Source organism: Silurus aristotelis (genome assembly GCF_946808225.1).
Source record: "Silurus aristotelis genome assembly, chromosome: 19".
NCBI lineage: Eukaryota > Metazoa > Chordata > Actinopteri > Siluriformes > Siluridae > Silurus > Silurus aristotelis.
The window spans coordinates 17,323,321-17,337,904 of record NC_139592.1 but is presented as its reverse complement, the minus strand read 5'-3'; the positions used below and the strand labels follow the sequence as shown (position 1 = coordinate 17,337,904).

The window sequence follows — 14,584 nt, the reverse complement described above, 5'->3', positions numbered from 1 at the left end:
CCCTGTCCTATCACATTCCCACAGTATGTCTACTTTAGGTAGACTTTGAATAACCAAGAGCATTCCTTTAGAGCATTGCCCATATTTAACTCCAAAATAGACAGGAAAGCCCACAGTATTATGACAGTCCAGCATTTTTTATACATACTGCAGAAGAACAGAGGACAGGTAACATTTTTTTTTTTTTTTTTTACAAGAGTCTGGTTGTAGAAGATCAGAAAGAGACAGAAAGCTAAAAAAAATATATATATATATATATATTAAATTATAATTTCTGTTAAAGAGCCAACAAACCAAAAGTCTTCTGGAAGTAATTTTCTTTTGTAGATGTCAGTTTGGCTCCTGGGTGTACAATTCACTAAAATACAATAGTGGCTGCAAATTCTATAGCACAATAAACAAAAAAAGAGAGACATAAAATAGGCACAAAAAACACAGTATGTTTTAGGACATGTTGCCAGTATGCTATTTAATATTAAAGACAATCTATATAATTTATTGGTTCTTGAAGTGTGATGTTGAGCAAAGAATCATTGACAAATCTGATATTGATTTGTGCCACATTGACCATTTGTGCAATGCTGCTGCTTTTAATGTGGAAAAACAACCTAGAAGCTTCTCACAAAACATCAATTTTTAAAATGTCACAGTACAAAAGAACAATTTATATCCATGCATATATCTCATTGTCCTTCCAGGCTGGTATTGTACACTTTACTGTACTTGGAACACATTGATCTTGCTTGTATTCTTCAGTGTCTGTCTGCGGTTACAAAACCAAACTCGTACAACCTCTCTGTCATAATTTAGCTCCTTAGCAATTTCTGTGATCTCCTGTCCAGTTGGAAGTGCATTTTTCTCAAAATAGCTGTTTAGGACCTCAATGGCTTGTGGTGTAAAACTGGTGCGGCGTTTGCGTTTCTTGGACGGCTCACCTCCCACAAATTCCATTAGATTTTGCTGGCCCTTCTGGTTCCAGAGCTCTGCTTCAGCAAGCCAACGCTCTAGAACTGGTTTTAGCTTCTGAGCACTCTTCGGGGTTATATCAAGCTTCTCAAACCTGAAACGGGTCAGATCATAAGTTACTTCAGAACTTTAAGTGACCTAGTGGTCTAGTGGGATCATGTATAATTAATACAGCAAGATAGACAATGAATAGTGAGAGGGAGCATACAGTAAGATAAAAAATTTAAAACTGACCTGCAGATTGCAGACTGGCTGTAAGCCGGTCCTTCAGTAGCCGTAAGAGCTTGGCCCACTTGTGTTTGCGTCAACCCCAATGAAAGTCGCCGAATCTTAAAGTTTTTGGCAAATTCACGTATCTCCTCCAGATTAATGCCCTCATCTTCAGTCACCCCAGACTGTGGCTCTAAATATACAGACCGGAAAGGTTTAAACCCCATGATTTCAACTGTGTGACCAAAAAAAAAAAACATGCAGCAGTATAACAGTTAGCATAAACACTTTATTTAAGACATTTATTAAAAGATGATCTTGGTTTTCTATATGGATATAGCTCTTAATTATCCACAAAACTATCCCTCAATGAAGAATATATACAGTGGATATTGAACATCAAGAATAAATTATATGACTAGGTAAACTTCTCTGCATGGGCATTCGGAAGCTTTTTAATGTTTAACAATTTTACAAGTGCATGTTTTCATGAACTGAAGTCTGAGACTAAAAGCTAATTATCTAATTTATATAATATGCCTATTAGCTAAACTATAAATACATCATATATAGTCATGAAAATAAGTGGATCCTCCTTCAATTTTATGTTTTAATTAAACAAAGGTGCCAATAAAAAGTCACTATGTACATTTTAAGTAAACTTTTTTCTTTAAAAAAAAAAATAAATAAAAAATCAGCATTCAAACGGTCAGAAAAATCTCTTAAAAGTAAACATTTTTTGTTACCAGTCATTTTTCTTTACAACATTGATTAAGTTAATAAATGTATAAGAGCATTTTTTTATGCACATCTCTCTTAAGATCCAGCAGAATTTTATTAGGTTTTAGGTCTTCATTCTGACTTGGCCATTACAATACCTTTTTTTCCCCCTGTAGCTCACCATATGTACATTTTTGGTGATTGGAATCATTGTCCTGTTGTTAATGACCCACATTTTGACCCAGTTTACAAGTTTTTCATTATTATCTTAATGACTTAAGAACAATGTGGCTGCATAACATGCTCAAATCATTGTCCCTCCACCACCATGGATTATAGCTGCATTGAGGTGTTAGTGGTGATATGCTGGGCTTGGCTTTCTCCAAGTAAGGCTCTGTGAATAGTGACCTGAACATCTCCACCTTGGTTACATCATTTCACCCCACGCTGCATCCGCAAAGCTAGCAGCATTTTGGATGACTCCACACACCCCTTTACACACACACACACACACCCCTCTACCATCAGGAAAGATGTACCGAAGCATTCGGGGCTCACATCCAGACTATGCAACACTTGTTCCCCTCAAGCCATCGGGTTCCTCAACACACATAACTTAACTGTACAAAACACACACACACACACACACACACACACACACACACACACAGCCAACTGTTACAACCTGAACTCAACACACACTCAATACTCATTTCAATTTACTTCATAAACATCATGTCTTCAGCACCACCCATATTATATTAATCATATTATACTGTTTACATGCTGTTTTGAGCTGGACCGCAGAGTGAAGGCAAAAGGGCCAACAAGTGCCAAGCATCTCTCGGGGAACTCCTTCAAGACTGTTGGAAGACCATTTCAGGTGACTACCTCTTGAAGCTCATCAAGAGAATGCCAAGAGTGTGCAAAGCAGTAATCAAAGCAAAAGGTGGCTACTTTGAAGAACCTACAATATGACATTTTTCAGTTGTTTCACACTTTTTTGTTATGTATATAATTCCATATATAATTCCACATGTGTTAATTCATAGTTTTGATGCCTTCAGTGTGAATCTACAATTTTCATAGTCATGAAAATAAAGAAAACTCTTTGAATGAGAAGGTGTGTCCAAACTTTTGGGCTGTACTGTATATATATTCATACTGATTAAGAGTGATTTAATAGTGTAATCCTTAGAGGTTTTATGATGGGCAAACAATGAGGAAACTGAAACGTATCCTATAGCTGAATGCATTTATATGGGGAAATACATTGTTAGCTGATATTTCAGGTTTAAAACTGTAGACCCTAGAACTGACACTGACTCCAAAATTAACTGAAAGATTTGGCACCTTCTGCCTAGTTACCTGCACCTGTAGAGCATAGATTATACTCCAAGATGTACCATGTATCCAGATTAATTCCTGTAAACCTTTTGCAGTTATGTTTTTAGTAAAGGTATATCATGGAAACCTTTGTCTGTTATGCTACACCAATAGTCTGGTGTGGTAACTCTCCCTGATACAACTAAAATGGGTTTAGATAAATGCTGCTAGTGATCGCCAAGATTGCCAGAACTGCATACCTTTGCAAAACACATGGCTTGCTTGCACTGATGGCCAGATAACTTTAGAGTGACTCTGGGTTTTTGCACCATCCACTCACCATGTTTACCAATATATTGATATTGCAGCATTCCCTGCATTTCTTGTGATGCCCACTCTAAACACTACAGTACTACAACCACAATTTAAAAAATTGTTTGGACATTGTGTAAAATGTAAATAAAAAGAGATTCATAAGCCCATATTTTATTCCCAATAAAAGATAAAAACATATTAAATGTTTAAACTAAGAATGTATATTTTTCAAGGAAAATATAATGTAAAATATAAAGTAAACCTGTATATACGTTTAAGCATTGATGGTGCCTTTCCAGATGTGCCAGCTTCCCAGTTCATAGGCACTAATGCACCCCATACCATGCCCATACCCAGCAACATGCAGGTTTTTGAATCAAGCTCTGATAACAAGCTGGATAGTTCCTCTCCTTTTTAGCCCTGAGGACACGGCAGCCATGGTTTTTAAATTGAGATTTATCTGCCCACAGAACAGTTTTCCACTTTGCCTCTGCTTATTTTAAATGAGTTTTGCCCTGAGAGGACAATGCTGTTTCTGAATCATGTTTACATATAGCTGTTTCTTTGCTTGATAACCTTCTTTAACCTACATATGTGGATGACTCATTTTCCTTAAAATGGTACATTTTTGACAGTTTAAACATTTTATATGTTTTTTTGTGTTATAATTAGAATGAAATATGGATTTATGAGGCTTTCACATTTTTGCATTCTGTATTTATTTACATTTTACACAGCTTCCCAACCTCAGGTTGGTATTTTCACCACTTTGTGATGAGTCAACCTAAATCAGTTGTTCATTAGTCACAGATCTTCCCTGTCTAAACAGAAAATTACCCACTTTGGTCAGATACCAGAACCCTACTATAAAAGTCTAGTTTTTACTTATGACTAGATATGTGCCATTGAGGGAAGCGGTATTGCTATCTGGACATCACCATGCACCTTCTACAAGTTCTACAAGATTGACATTGCTTGTCACCTTTGGCATACTTTCGGCAGTTATATTAAGATTTCTCTTCCCTGGGTGTAGACCAACCCGGCCAATGAAAATGTGCACAAACTAAGATCCATAAAGACATGGTTTGCCAAGGCTGGTGTGGAAGAGCATGAGTAACCTGCACAGAGCACTGATTTCATCCCCACCTACCACCTGCAAAATTAATTGGACCGCTGAGTGTCATGCCTTCTACCCCTACATCAATTCCAAACCTATTGTGTCTCAATATGAAATTTCAACAGCCTAGCCAAAATCAAGCATAAAGAAAAATGTCAAAAATTTGTCGATAATTAGTTAAAGGTATGGAACAGCTGTAACTGTAATATTACCTGTATAATTAACGCTTTAAACTTTCAAGACTTTTGTCCATGCTTTATTTGGCATTCTGGTAAAAAGCAAAAAGTCTACTTTGAACTATTTGTTCTTAGTGTCTTGATTAGGGCCCCTATTTCAGCTGAAAAACTAGTCCCAAGACATATTCCTATATGGTTTGTGGAGGTTAAGTTATATACTGCATATCAAAATTGATTTATTACACTATATTTTTAAAGCTGTTTTGTGAACATATCTATTTTTGTAAACTGCTATGCAAATGATATACATTCAATTAGATTTAAGAATTACAAATTTAAATAATAGCATGACTGATATCCACAGTATACTATTCTTGTTAAAAAAAAGAAAGGATATAGGCATACTGGTGACGAGTTGGCTGACTGTGGGCATTTCTGCACATGCAACAGGAATCGATGAGGAAGGTGATTTTCCTGTGGAAGGCTGTGGAGCAATCATGACTGGAGACTGGTTTACTGTTACAATGGGAGCCTATAGTGCCAAGCAGAACAGCCACATTAACTTAATACATAGAACTGTCACGTGCAAATTTATTTTATGTAAAAGAACTGTGCCCACACAATTCATTACCAATTCACTGTGCCACACCTGTGTGTTGACCCTGGTCTGTGACATTGTAGTTTTGGTCAAGGCTGTGGAGCTGGTGGATGTGGTGAAAGCAGCAGCACCAGGGCTGCTCCCGATGGTGGCAATTATTTGGCCCTGGGAGTTCAGCAGCAGCTGAGGAGCCACAGTCTGCACTTGTAGACCCTGAGTTGGTGTTGAATGTGTTGGTGACACTCCTGTCAGAGATGCAGGGTTCACTAACACAGGCAAAGTGCTGATCATCTAAAAACAAGGAAATAAACTTCATGAATATCCCACACGGTTATTAAAATATATTTTATTCTCATTACTTTGAATGAGTCTCATAATTCCATATCAATTATATATTAATATAATTATTGTTTACTCACCTGACCCTGTGCATTGGTGAGGATCTGGCTGGTAAGTCCTGCCACATTGGTGTTAGTGATGATGGGAGATGTAGCCAGAGAACTAATGAACTGTGATTGAGCACCCAAAGATGCAGCACTTATCTGAGACACAAATAAAAATATAATGTCTATTTAATCTGCTCAAATTCACCATACACATGAACTGTGGAAACCTGTATTTAACCCTTAAGCAAGGAGATTCTTGTATACAACAATCAAAGATAATATTAAAATCATGTACAACCCAAATTCTGGAAATGTTGGGACATTTTTTAAATTTGAATGAAATGAAAACTAAAAGACTTTCAAATCACATGAGCCAATATTTTTTTCACAATAGAACATAGAGAACATAAATGTTTAAACAGAGATTTTACACTTTTATGCACAAATTGAGCTCATGTCAAATTGGTTGCCTGCTACAGATCTCAAAAAAGTTGGCACGTGGCAAAGAAGGGCTGAAAAAGACAGAAATCTTTAACAAATATTCAGCTGTAAGAACATCTAGCAACTAAACAAGTTAATGGACATCAGGTCTGTAAGATGATGAGCTATAAAAGAAACGTCTTAGAGAGGCAGAGTCTCTCAGAAGTAAAGATGGGCCGAGGCTCTCCAATCTGTGAACAAGTACATAAAAAGATTGTGGAATACTTTAAAAACAAAGTTCCTTAATGTCAAATTGCAAAAGCTTTGCAAATCTCATGATCTACATAACACCATCAAAAGATTCAGAGAGACTGGAGAAATCTCTGTGCGTAAGGGACAAGGCTGAAGAGCTTTGTTGGTTGATCTCTGATTGTATGGGTGTGCATAAGTGCATACGGTATGGGCAGCTTGTATGTTTTAGAAGGCACTATGAATGCCGAAAGGTATATAAAGGTTTTAGAGCAACATATGCTCCCATCCAGAGAACGTCTATTTCAGGGAAAGCCTTGTGTATTTCAGCAGGACAATGCAAAACCACACACTGCAGCTATTACAATATCATGGCTTCGTAGTAGAAGAGTCTGGGTACAGAATTGGCCTGCCTGCAGTCCAGATCTTTCACCTATAGAGATTATTTGGTGCATCGTTAAATGAAAAATATGCCACGACCACAAACTCTTCAGCAGCTGGAAACCTATATCAGGCAAGAATGGGACCAAATACCAACAGCAAAACTCCAGAAACTCATATCCTCAATGCTCAGACGTCTTTAAACTGTTTTGAAAAGAAGAGGAGATGCTACACCATAGTAAACAAGCCCCCATGCCAACTTTTTTGGGATCTGTAGCAGGCAACAAATTTAATTAAAAAAAAATTTGTGCATAAAAGTGTAAGATTTCTCAGTTTAAACATGTATGTTCTCTATGTTCTATTGCAAAAAAAAACATTGGCTCATATTTTTTTAAAAACGTCCCAACATTTCTGGAATTCGGGTTGTATTGTAAGTGGTATTAATTTATTCCTGGAACTTGTCTCTTTGAGCAGGACAATGCTTTGTGCCAAGTTTGTCAAAAATGTTGAGGAAAGGTTTTAGGATCATGATGCGGTTTGAACTTGTTATTAATTAATCTCCAAAATCTCCAGTTCTTAATCCATTTGTGACAATCCAAATCTTATAGTTTGACCTATGGAGATCTAATCTCAGAATTTACATGATTTAAAAAAATTTCTGCCAGATACTGCATGCATTAACGGATCAGAGCTGTTTAGACCTACAGAATTATGTGATTTTAATGTTCTGGATGATCGGTGTATATCACAATTTATCAGCTTTATTACATACAAAGGCATGACTAATTTAATACTCCTCATTAATCCCTCATTAATCCACTAATACAATTCCACTCATTAATTGGTGTCACTTGTCCATTGAATAAAATGGTCAATAACTTACGATAGCAGGGTTGATGGTGAGGCCTGTGTTCTGAAGTGTTGCAACTGATGCAATAGGATCAGTGGCCTTATGCATGACTGAAGGTACAGTGGCAGTGCTGGTTATAGCAGCCTGAGTCTGCTGCATTGACTGTAGTGCAGCTGCTTGCGGCTGTAGGAGTGTCTGTGCAGGTGCCTGAAACTGTGGCTGAACTGAGTTCAAAACAGTGGCAGCTATAAAGAGAAAAAAAATACAGACTATAAACTACTCACCAAATCAAAGTGGCTAGACCACTGCTAATCATTTTACAAAATTGTATTAAATAATTAGGTTATATTTGCTTGTAAGGAATTATGATCTCCTCTGGCTTAAATGACTATTTTCTACAAAAGCATTTTTTCATGTCAAGTCAAGTTTATTTCTATATCTCTTTTCACAACAGACATTGTCTCAAAGCAGCTTTACAGAATTTTAGAGTTAAGGATTTTCATGACTGTTATTTCATATGCAATTGTTATTTCAACCAGATCAACTATTCTTCTTGTTTTACTAATATGTATGTTTAATAGCCACATTTCTAAATTATCATAGCATATGACAAGTTTGTTTCTTATCTAATTTTTAATAATAAAGTTAACAACATCAGGCAAGAAATCCAGACGATTCATATAAATCCAAACTATTTTACAAATAACCCTGTAGACAGCAGTGTAATTATAAAAATCAGTTACAAAGCTTTACTCCTATTTGAGAGAATTACTTAATTTTAATTTATTTCCTCATCAAAATCATCAACCTGCATTCTCGATCCCTTGCCTACAAGTTTCCTCAAACAGATAATTCCAGAGGTAATTGAACCGGTTTTTAAATTAATAAACTCTTCCATTAGCACTGGTTATGTACCTAAATCCTTCAAACTGGCAGTTATCAACCCTCTAATTAAGAAACCTGACCTTGACCCATGTCAGCTGTCCAACTACAGGCCAATATCAAACCTCCCCTTTATATCCAAAATTTTAGAAAAGGTTGTAGCACAGCAGTTATGCTCACATTTACTTAGGAATAACATTTTTGAAATGTATCAGTCAGGATTTAGGCCTTATCATAGTAGAGACGGTGCTAGTTAAGGTGGTAAATGACCTGTTATTGGCCTCTGATCAGTTTTTTGTCTTTTTACTTGTTTTGCTCAACCTTAGTGCAGCTTTTAACACCATTGATCATACTATACTGCTTGCTAGACTTGAGAACGTTATTGGAATAAGGGAACAGCTCTCTCCTGGCTTAGGTCTTATTTGACTTATAGCCATCAGTTTGTTGATGTAGATGGTGTCCTGCAAGGATCTGTCTTAGGCCCACTGCTTTTTTCTTTATATATACTACCTCTGAGTGAAATTATACATAAACATGAGGTTCGCTTCCATTGCTATGCTGATGATACACAGCTGTATATTTCAGCAAAGCCAGATGAGAGAGATCATCTTAACAATGTTGAGGAGTGTGTAAAGGACATTAGACAGTGGATGCTTGATAACTTTCTTCTGCTCAACTCAGATAAGACGGAAGTACTTTTACTAGGACCACATGCAGCTAGAAGCAAACTTTCCGATTACGTAGCATCTCTGGATGGTGTTTCTATCTGAGTGTGTACAGCAGTCAAAAACCTTGGTGCGATTAATGACCCTAGTCTTTCCTTTGAGGCTCATGTGAATATTACCAGGATCGCCTTCTTTCACCTTAGAAATATTGCTAAAATTAGAAATATGATTTGGTTACAGGATGCAAAAAAACTAGTTCATGTTTTTGTTAAATCTGGATTAGACTATTTTAATGCTTTACTGTCTGGGTGTTCGAGTAAGTGCATAAATAAGCTTTAGTTAGTTCAGAATGCAGCAGCAAGTGTCCTTACTAAATCTAGAAAAATAGACCACATCACCCCTGTTTTAATCCGTCTACACTGGCTCCCAATGAAATCTCGCATTGATTATAAAATACTACTACTGACATATAAAGCACTTAGTGGTCTCATGCTGCAGTATCTGAGTGAACTTCTGTACCAATATGACCTCCACGCTTACTTTAATCAAAAGGTGCAGGCTATTTGTTGGTACCTTAAATAATGAAGACTACAGCAGGGGGCAGATCTTTCTCTTATAAAGCCCCACAGTTAAAGAACAGCCTTCCAATCAGTATTCGAGATTCAGACACAGTCTCAGTGTTTAAGTCAAGGTTAAAAACGTATTTATTTAGTCAAGTCTTTTATTAGTAGATTTTTCTTAGTTAAAGGAGCAGATCTGGAGGAAACATGGATATAAAGTGTTCGGTGAACTGGGATATTTGTATGCAGTCGTCCCCCCACTCTCACACATTCACTCAGGTCTGTTGACGTTGGTGTTGTGTGTCGTCTCTTAATCCTTCATGTCTGTGTTACCTTCTGGTTCTCCCATTTAGCGATGCTGCCATAGCGAGTCTTGCCGGAGTCCCAACTGCACAGTGATATTAACTTTCATACAACAATAATGACACATAATAATCCATATCTTTCTCCTCCTGTCACTGCGCTCGCGCTCTCTCTCTCGCGCTCTCTCTCTCTCTCTCTCTCTCTCTCTCTCTCTCTCTCTCTCTCTCTCAACATGCTCCTGAGGTTCCAGTGACCACTGTTCCTGCCCCGCTACCCTCCGCAGAACTTCCCACTTCTTCCAGGCCTGCCTCTGGATAGTGTTCTCTTCCTTTGGAGGCCACTCTGTGCAGCTGGGGATGGTTTCTCATCAATGCCTTGGGTGGTTCCATGAAATTCTGGAGTAAGAACGGGAGCTTTGAGGATGGATTTGGACTGTAGTTAATGTTAACAGTCTGCTACACTGACTCAGGACTACAGCTTGCTTCTGATCACCATCACTGTACCCCGCAACATCGTATATCTGCAATAAATGGACATTCAGTTCAACCCAGATGAGGATAGGTTCCCTTTTGAGTCTTTTTCCTCTCAAGGATTGTTCCTTATGCCATCTCGGGGAGTTTCTCCTTGCCACAGTCGCCACCGGCTCAATTATCAGGGACAAACTTACACTTATAAAGCACATTAATTTTTTTATCACCACATTATCTGTGAAAAGCTGCTTTGAGACAATGTTCATTGTTAATAGCGCTATACATATAAAAATGAATTGAATTGAATTAATGTTACTTTCTTACTGCATATATTCTGGATCACCAGTGTAGTTCAGAATCATAGTTTGAAGACATTGACTGTAGAAATATAAGGCTAAAAATACAGTGATGCACTATAAATACAGGGATAAATAAATATTTAAATATAAATATAAAATACACTATAAATACAGGGATCGGTCATAAGAATTCCGGAAGTTTTATGGTGATGCCAAGATAAACCTCTACGAAAGTGAGGCTATAGAAAGGATTTGCTTATCATCCAAAACATGCAAGCTAATTGGTCAAGCACAGAGAGGAGAAAGTGTAATGGCTTGCATTAATACTTCTATAATGGGCTCCCTTATCTTTATTGATGATGTAATATGATTGGCCTCGTGTTGGAATGATGTTATTTTCTGTTTTACGGCGTCTGAGGGAGGATGCTTATTCAGTTTTATTTTATCAGTCCCTCTTTCCATTACATGCATCACAACCAGGATTTCTAAAAATCTTAACGCATCTCTTGGCTCTTCAATGTAATCTCCTCACCCATTCATTCTTATGCCTTCCCACATTTATAAAATTTTCCAGTTTATCCCAAAATTATACATAAATAACTTTCTCTTTTTTTTTTTTTTTTTTTTACATCCTGTTCAGTGACGTGTGAAATTGTTGAGGACATAACAGCAGTAACATAACTGCCTTGATCTTATATCCGAAATGCAGCAGTTTATAGAACAGAATACTTTTGAGTCTGATTCCTTTCAAGACCACCTTTAATATTGCCTTCATATTGCCTTTTTTGTTTTTCTTGTCACCTCTTTACAGTCACCTCTGGTTTACTCATTAAAGAAAGATTTATAGAGATAAATGTTTTAATCAAAATATTATATCCAAAACCTATGTATCTCTGTGAAGCGGCTTTGTGAAAGTCCATTGGTAAAAATGTTATAACCAATAAAATGTAACTAAATGAAATTGAGCTTTTTATGTTTAGAAAGCCTGAATAAATTAATCTCTCGACTATTTAACATTCCAAACAGCACCTTACCCTGCAAGCCACCAAAAGGTAGTTTAATGAGCCCCCCAGCTGTACCACCAGCACTGAAACCTGGTAGAGTGGCTAGTGTAGTTGTTGGAAGGGTCAGCAGTGCCAAACCATTTTGTCCACCCACAGAGGCTGCCATACTTAGTGGAATCAGCAGAGGCTGGTTAAGAGTGCTTTGCTGGGCAATCATGCCAGTCATCAGAGTCGCAAGTCCATCCTGGGTCAGAACCTTAAAAGAGATATCACAATATGAAACAAGGTATTATCCTACAAGTCCATTTATATTGTTAAACAAGGATCAAAAAGCTTACAACATTGGCCTTCTGTCAGGCCAGAGAGTTATACTTAAATCTTCCAGTCACCATTATCTACCTTATCTACTGAGTTACAGGCTGTATAGATGCATGACCAGCTCACCTGGGGACAGGCCTGGATAGTGATGGGCATGCTGGTCTGAGCGTGAGGCAAAGAGAGACTTATAGGAATTGGAACATTCTGTACAGAAGGGGCTGCAGCTTCATTAGAAACTGTGAAAATGAATTAAAAAAGCCATTCAAAACACTGATCAGAACAATACAGATTAAAATTAAAAAACAAATATGCATGCATGAAAAAGTTTACCCACCTGTGTGGATGGTATTGGATGGTGTTTGTTTATCCTGAGTGGCCCCTTCTATTAGCTCTAAAGCTTTTCCTCTCCCCTCTTCTGGTCCTGCCTCATTTTTTACATGAGTTCCTGGGGAGGGCACAGCAGTGTCCACCTCAACCTCTAGAACTCGAATGGTCTCATGACTGGACATGACAATCACCTTAAGACAAATTAGCAAATAAATTAATGGAGTTTGACAATTGTAAACTTTTGGGGTATATTTCTAACACTACAGATATCACACATTTTTTTAAGGAATGTTCTCTCTGACAGCTATTCGCCAGTGGAACTGAAGGACCACCAGCACTCTTATACCCCGCGGTTATGAGCATGAATTCCTTAAGATGTCTAATATTTAAAATGTAAACTTTTAATCATATAAAATTTGCGAGTACATTGATTTGACAACTGTCAGAAAAAATATTACAGCTTTACAGTCATGACAAACTGAGCTACCATTTGCAGGTGAACTGATATCAATAATTGTAATAAAAGTAATGAACGTATAAGCAGCAAATGTAAAGCACCAGTCACCATTTCTAAACCTTTTTTTGACCATTAATAACCATCATTTCAGAAGATAAAAATGTAAGCTAAAATGAACGTTTGTGGAGCTGTCACAGGGCCGCAGAGATATTTTTGTCTTCAATCAATCAATATATATATTTAGATCTGTTAAAATTAACACATAAAATTTGAATCTAAAATTAACATGTTAACGCAAATGAACTTAATGGCACTAATTTTATTAACTCACATTTCTGTTTGACCTTTTAATAAAAAAATAATAATAAAAACTTAGATATAAAAAATACATTCGGCACACATCCGGCAATTTAAACCGTCTGTGTGGAAACATAGCAAAGGTTCTGTTTGGTGTCCTGATCTTTTATGTAATGTATGTATGTATGTATGTATGTGTATATATATATATATATATATATATATATATATATATATATATATATATATATATATATAATAAATTACATAAACAACTTTTATTTTATATTTTGCATTTATTCCTTCCTAACTGTACCGAAATACCAAACCATGACATTTAATTTTGTGTACCGTTACACCTTTTTTTTCCTCACATTTATGCTAAACAATGCTGCCACCACCTGCACAGTACCCCACTACACAAGGCAGGCCAAGCAGCTGTGTGTGGACCACAGTGTAAAGAGCAGTCATGCCCAATGCTGCGATCTGCACATCGGCTGCCATTGCAAGAAGACATGGTCAAAATAAAGCTAATGAGAACCCTAATAAGTGCTACTGGACTGTCCATTTGAAAGCTTAACACTCATTCTCCACAGTGCTGTACTCCACACTACCTCCACACTGAAAGCTTGCTGCTGTGTGCAGCACTAGGCAATGCTCCCCCTCAATCACAATGAACAGTCCCCAAGCCCTCTTGTCTGCTGTGTGTTTGAAAAACGGAAAAAGGAGAAAAGTTAGGGCAGTGAAAAAAATAGTTCCCCTTAGAGAGCCACCTAAAGTTTCTTAAAAACCCAATGACACTGCTACTGCAAGTAGAACTGTGATGAATTGAAGTAACAAAAATAACATAGAAAATGCCATATTTAATTGGATTTTAAAGGGAATTTTAAGGGAAGTATAAGGAAATCTACCAATAGCCCGTGGTCAAATCCAGGGTTAGATTAAAATGAGCCCTTCCTACCATTGGTCATTGGTGTACCTAAATTAGCTAGGGAGGGGTTCATGTTAATCACAATAGGGCTGTTACGGAATGACTACACTAACACAAAAACACATCTGAAATGTGTGAACGATGGGATGGTGAAAGATGGTCCCCTACTGGGACCAGAATAGAATGTTTTTTTAGGCAAATTATCTCTTTCTGCTACCTCCTTACATTGTCTGAGGAGGTTTGTGTGTTATACTTGTCATACATTTGCCGTGCCTTTATACACAACCAGAGGTCAACCTCTCCATTTTTGCTCACAGTCCCAGAATACAATACATTTTTGGACCGGTCATTCTAGTT

At 37.1% G+C, this 14,584-nt stretch overlaps 1 protein-coding gene across 10 annotated transcripts in view; it reads right to left on the bottom strand.

The window, feature by feature from the left end:
• Positions 1 to 442: 442 nt before the first annotated feature.
• The window catches only part of pou6f1 (POU class 6 homeobox 1), a 23,280-nt gene continuing 9,138 nt past the window's right edge, over positions 443 to 14,584 (bottom strand). For 5 of the 10 annotated variants that reach the window (XM_083570517.1, XM_083570519.1, XM_083570520.1 and 2 more), the window contains 9 exons: positions 12,550 to 12,733; positions 12,342 to 12,451; positions 11,928 to 12,153; positions 7,748 to 7,959; positions 5,848 to 5,970; positions 5,462 to 5,719; positions 5,236 to 5,362; positions 1,201 to 1,369; positions 443 to 1,060 (listed from right to left, as the gene is read on the bottom strand). In XM_083570517.1, the coding sequence (XP_083426643.1) occupies positions 715 to 1,060; positions 1,201 to 1,369; positions 5,236 to 5,362; positions 5,462 to 5,719; positions 5,848 to 5,970; positions 7,748 to 7,959; positions 11,928 to 12,153; positions 12,342 to 12,451; positions 12,550 to 12,733 (1,755 nt within the window). In that variant the 3' untranslated portion in view covers positions 443 to 714. Of the gene's footprint in view, positions 1,061 to 1,200; positions 1,370 to 5,235; positions 5,363 to 5,461; positions 5,720 to 5,847; positions 5,971 to 7,747; positions 7,960 to 11,927; positions 12,154 to 12,341; positions 12,452 to 12,549; positions 12,734 to 13,910; positions 13,998 to 14,584 lie in introns of all 10 variants that reach the window. The other 5 variants (XM_083570523.1, XM_083570525.1, XM_083570524.1 and 2 more) reach the window with 2 other exon arrangements.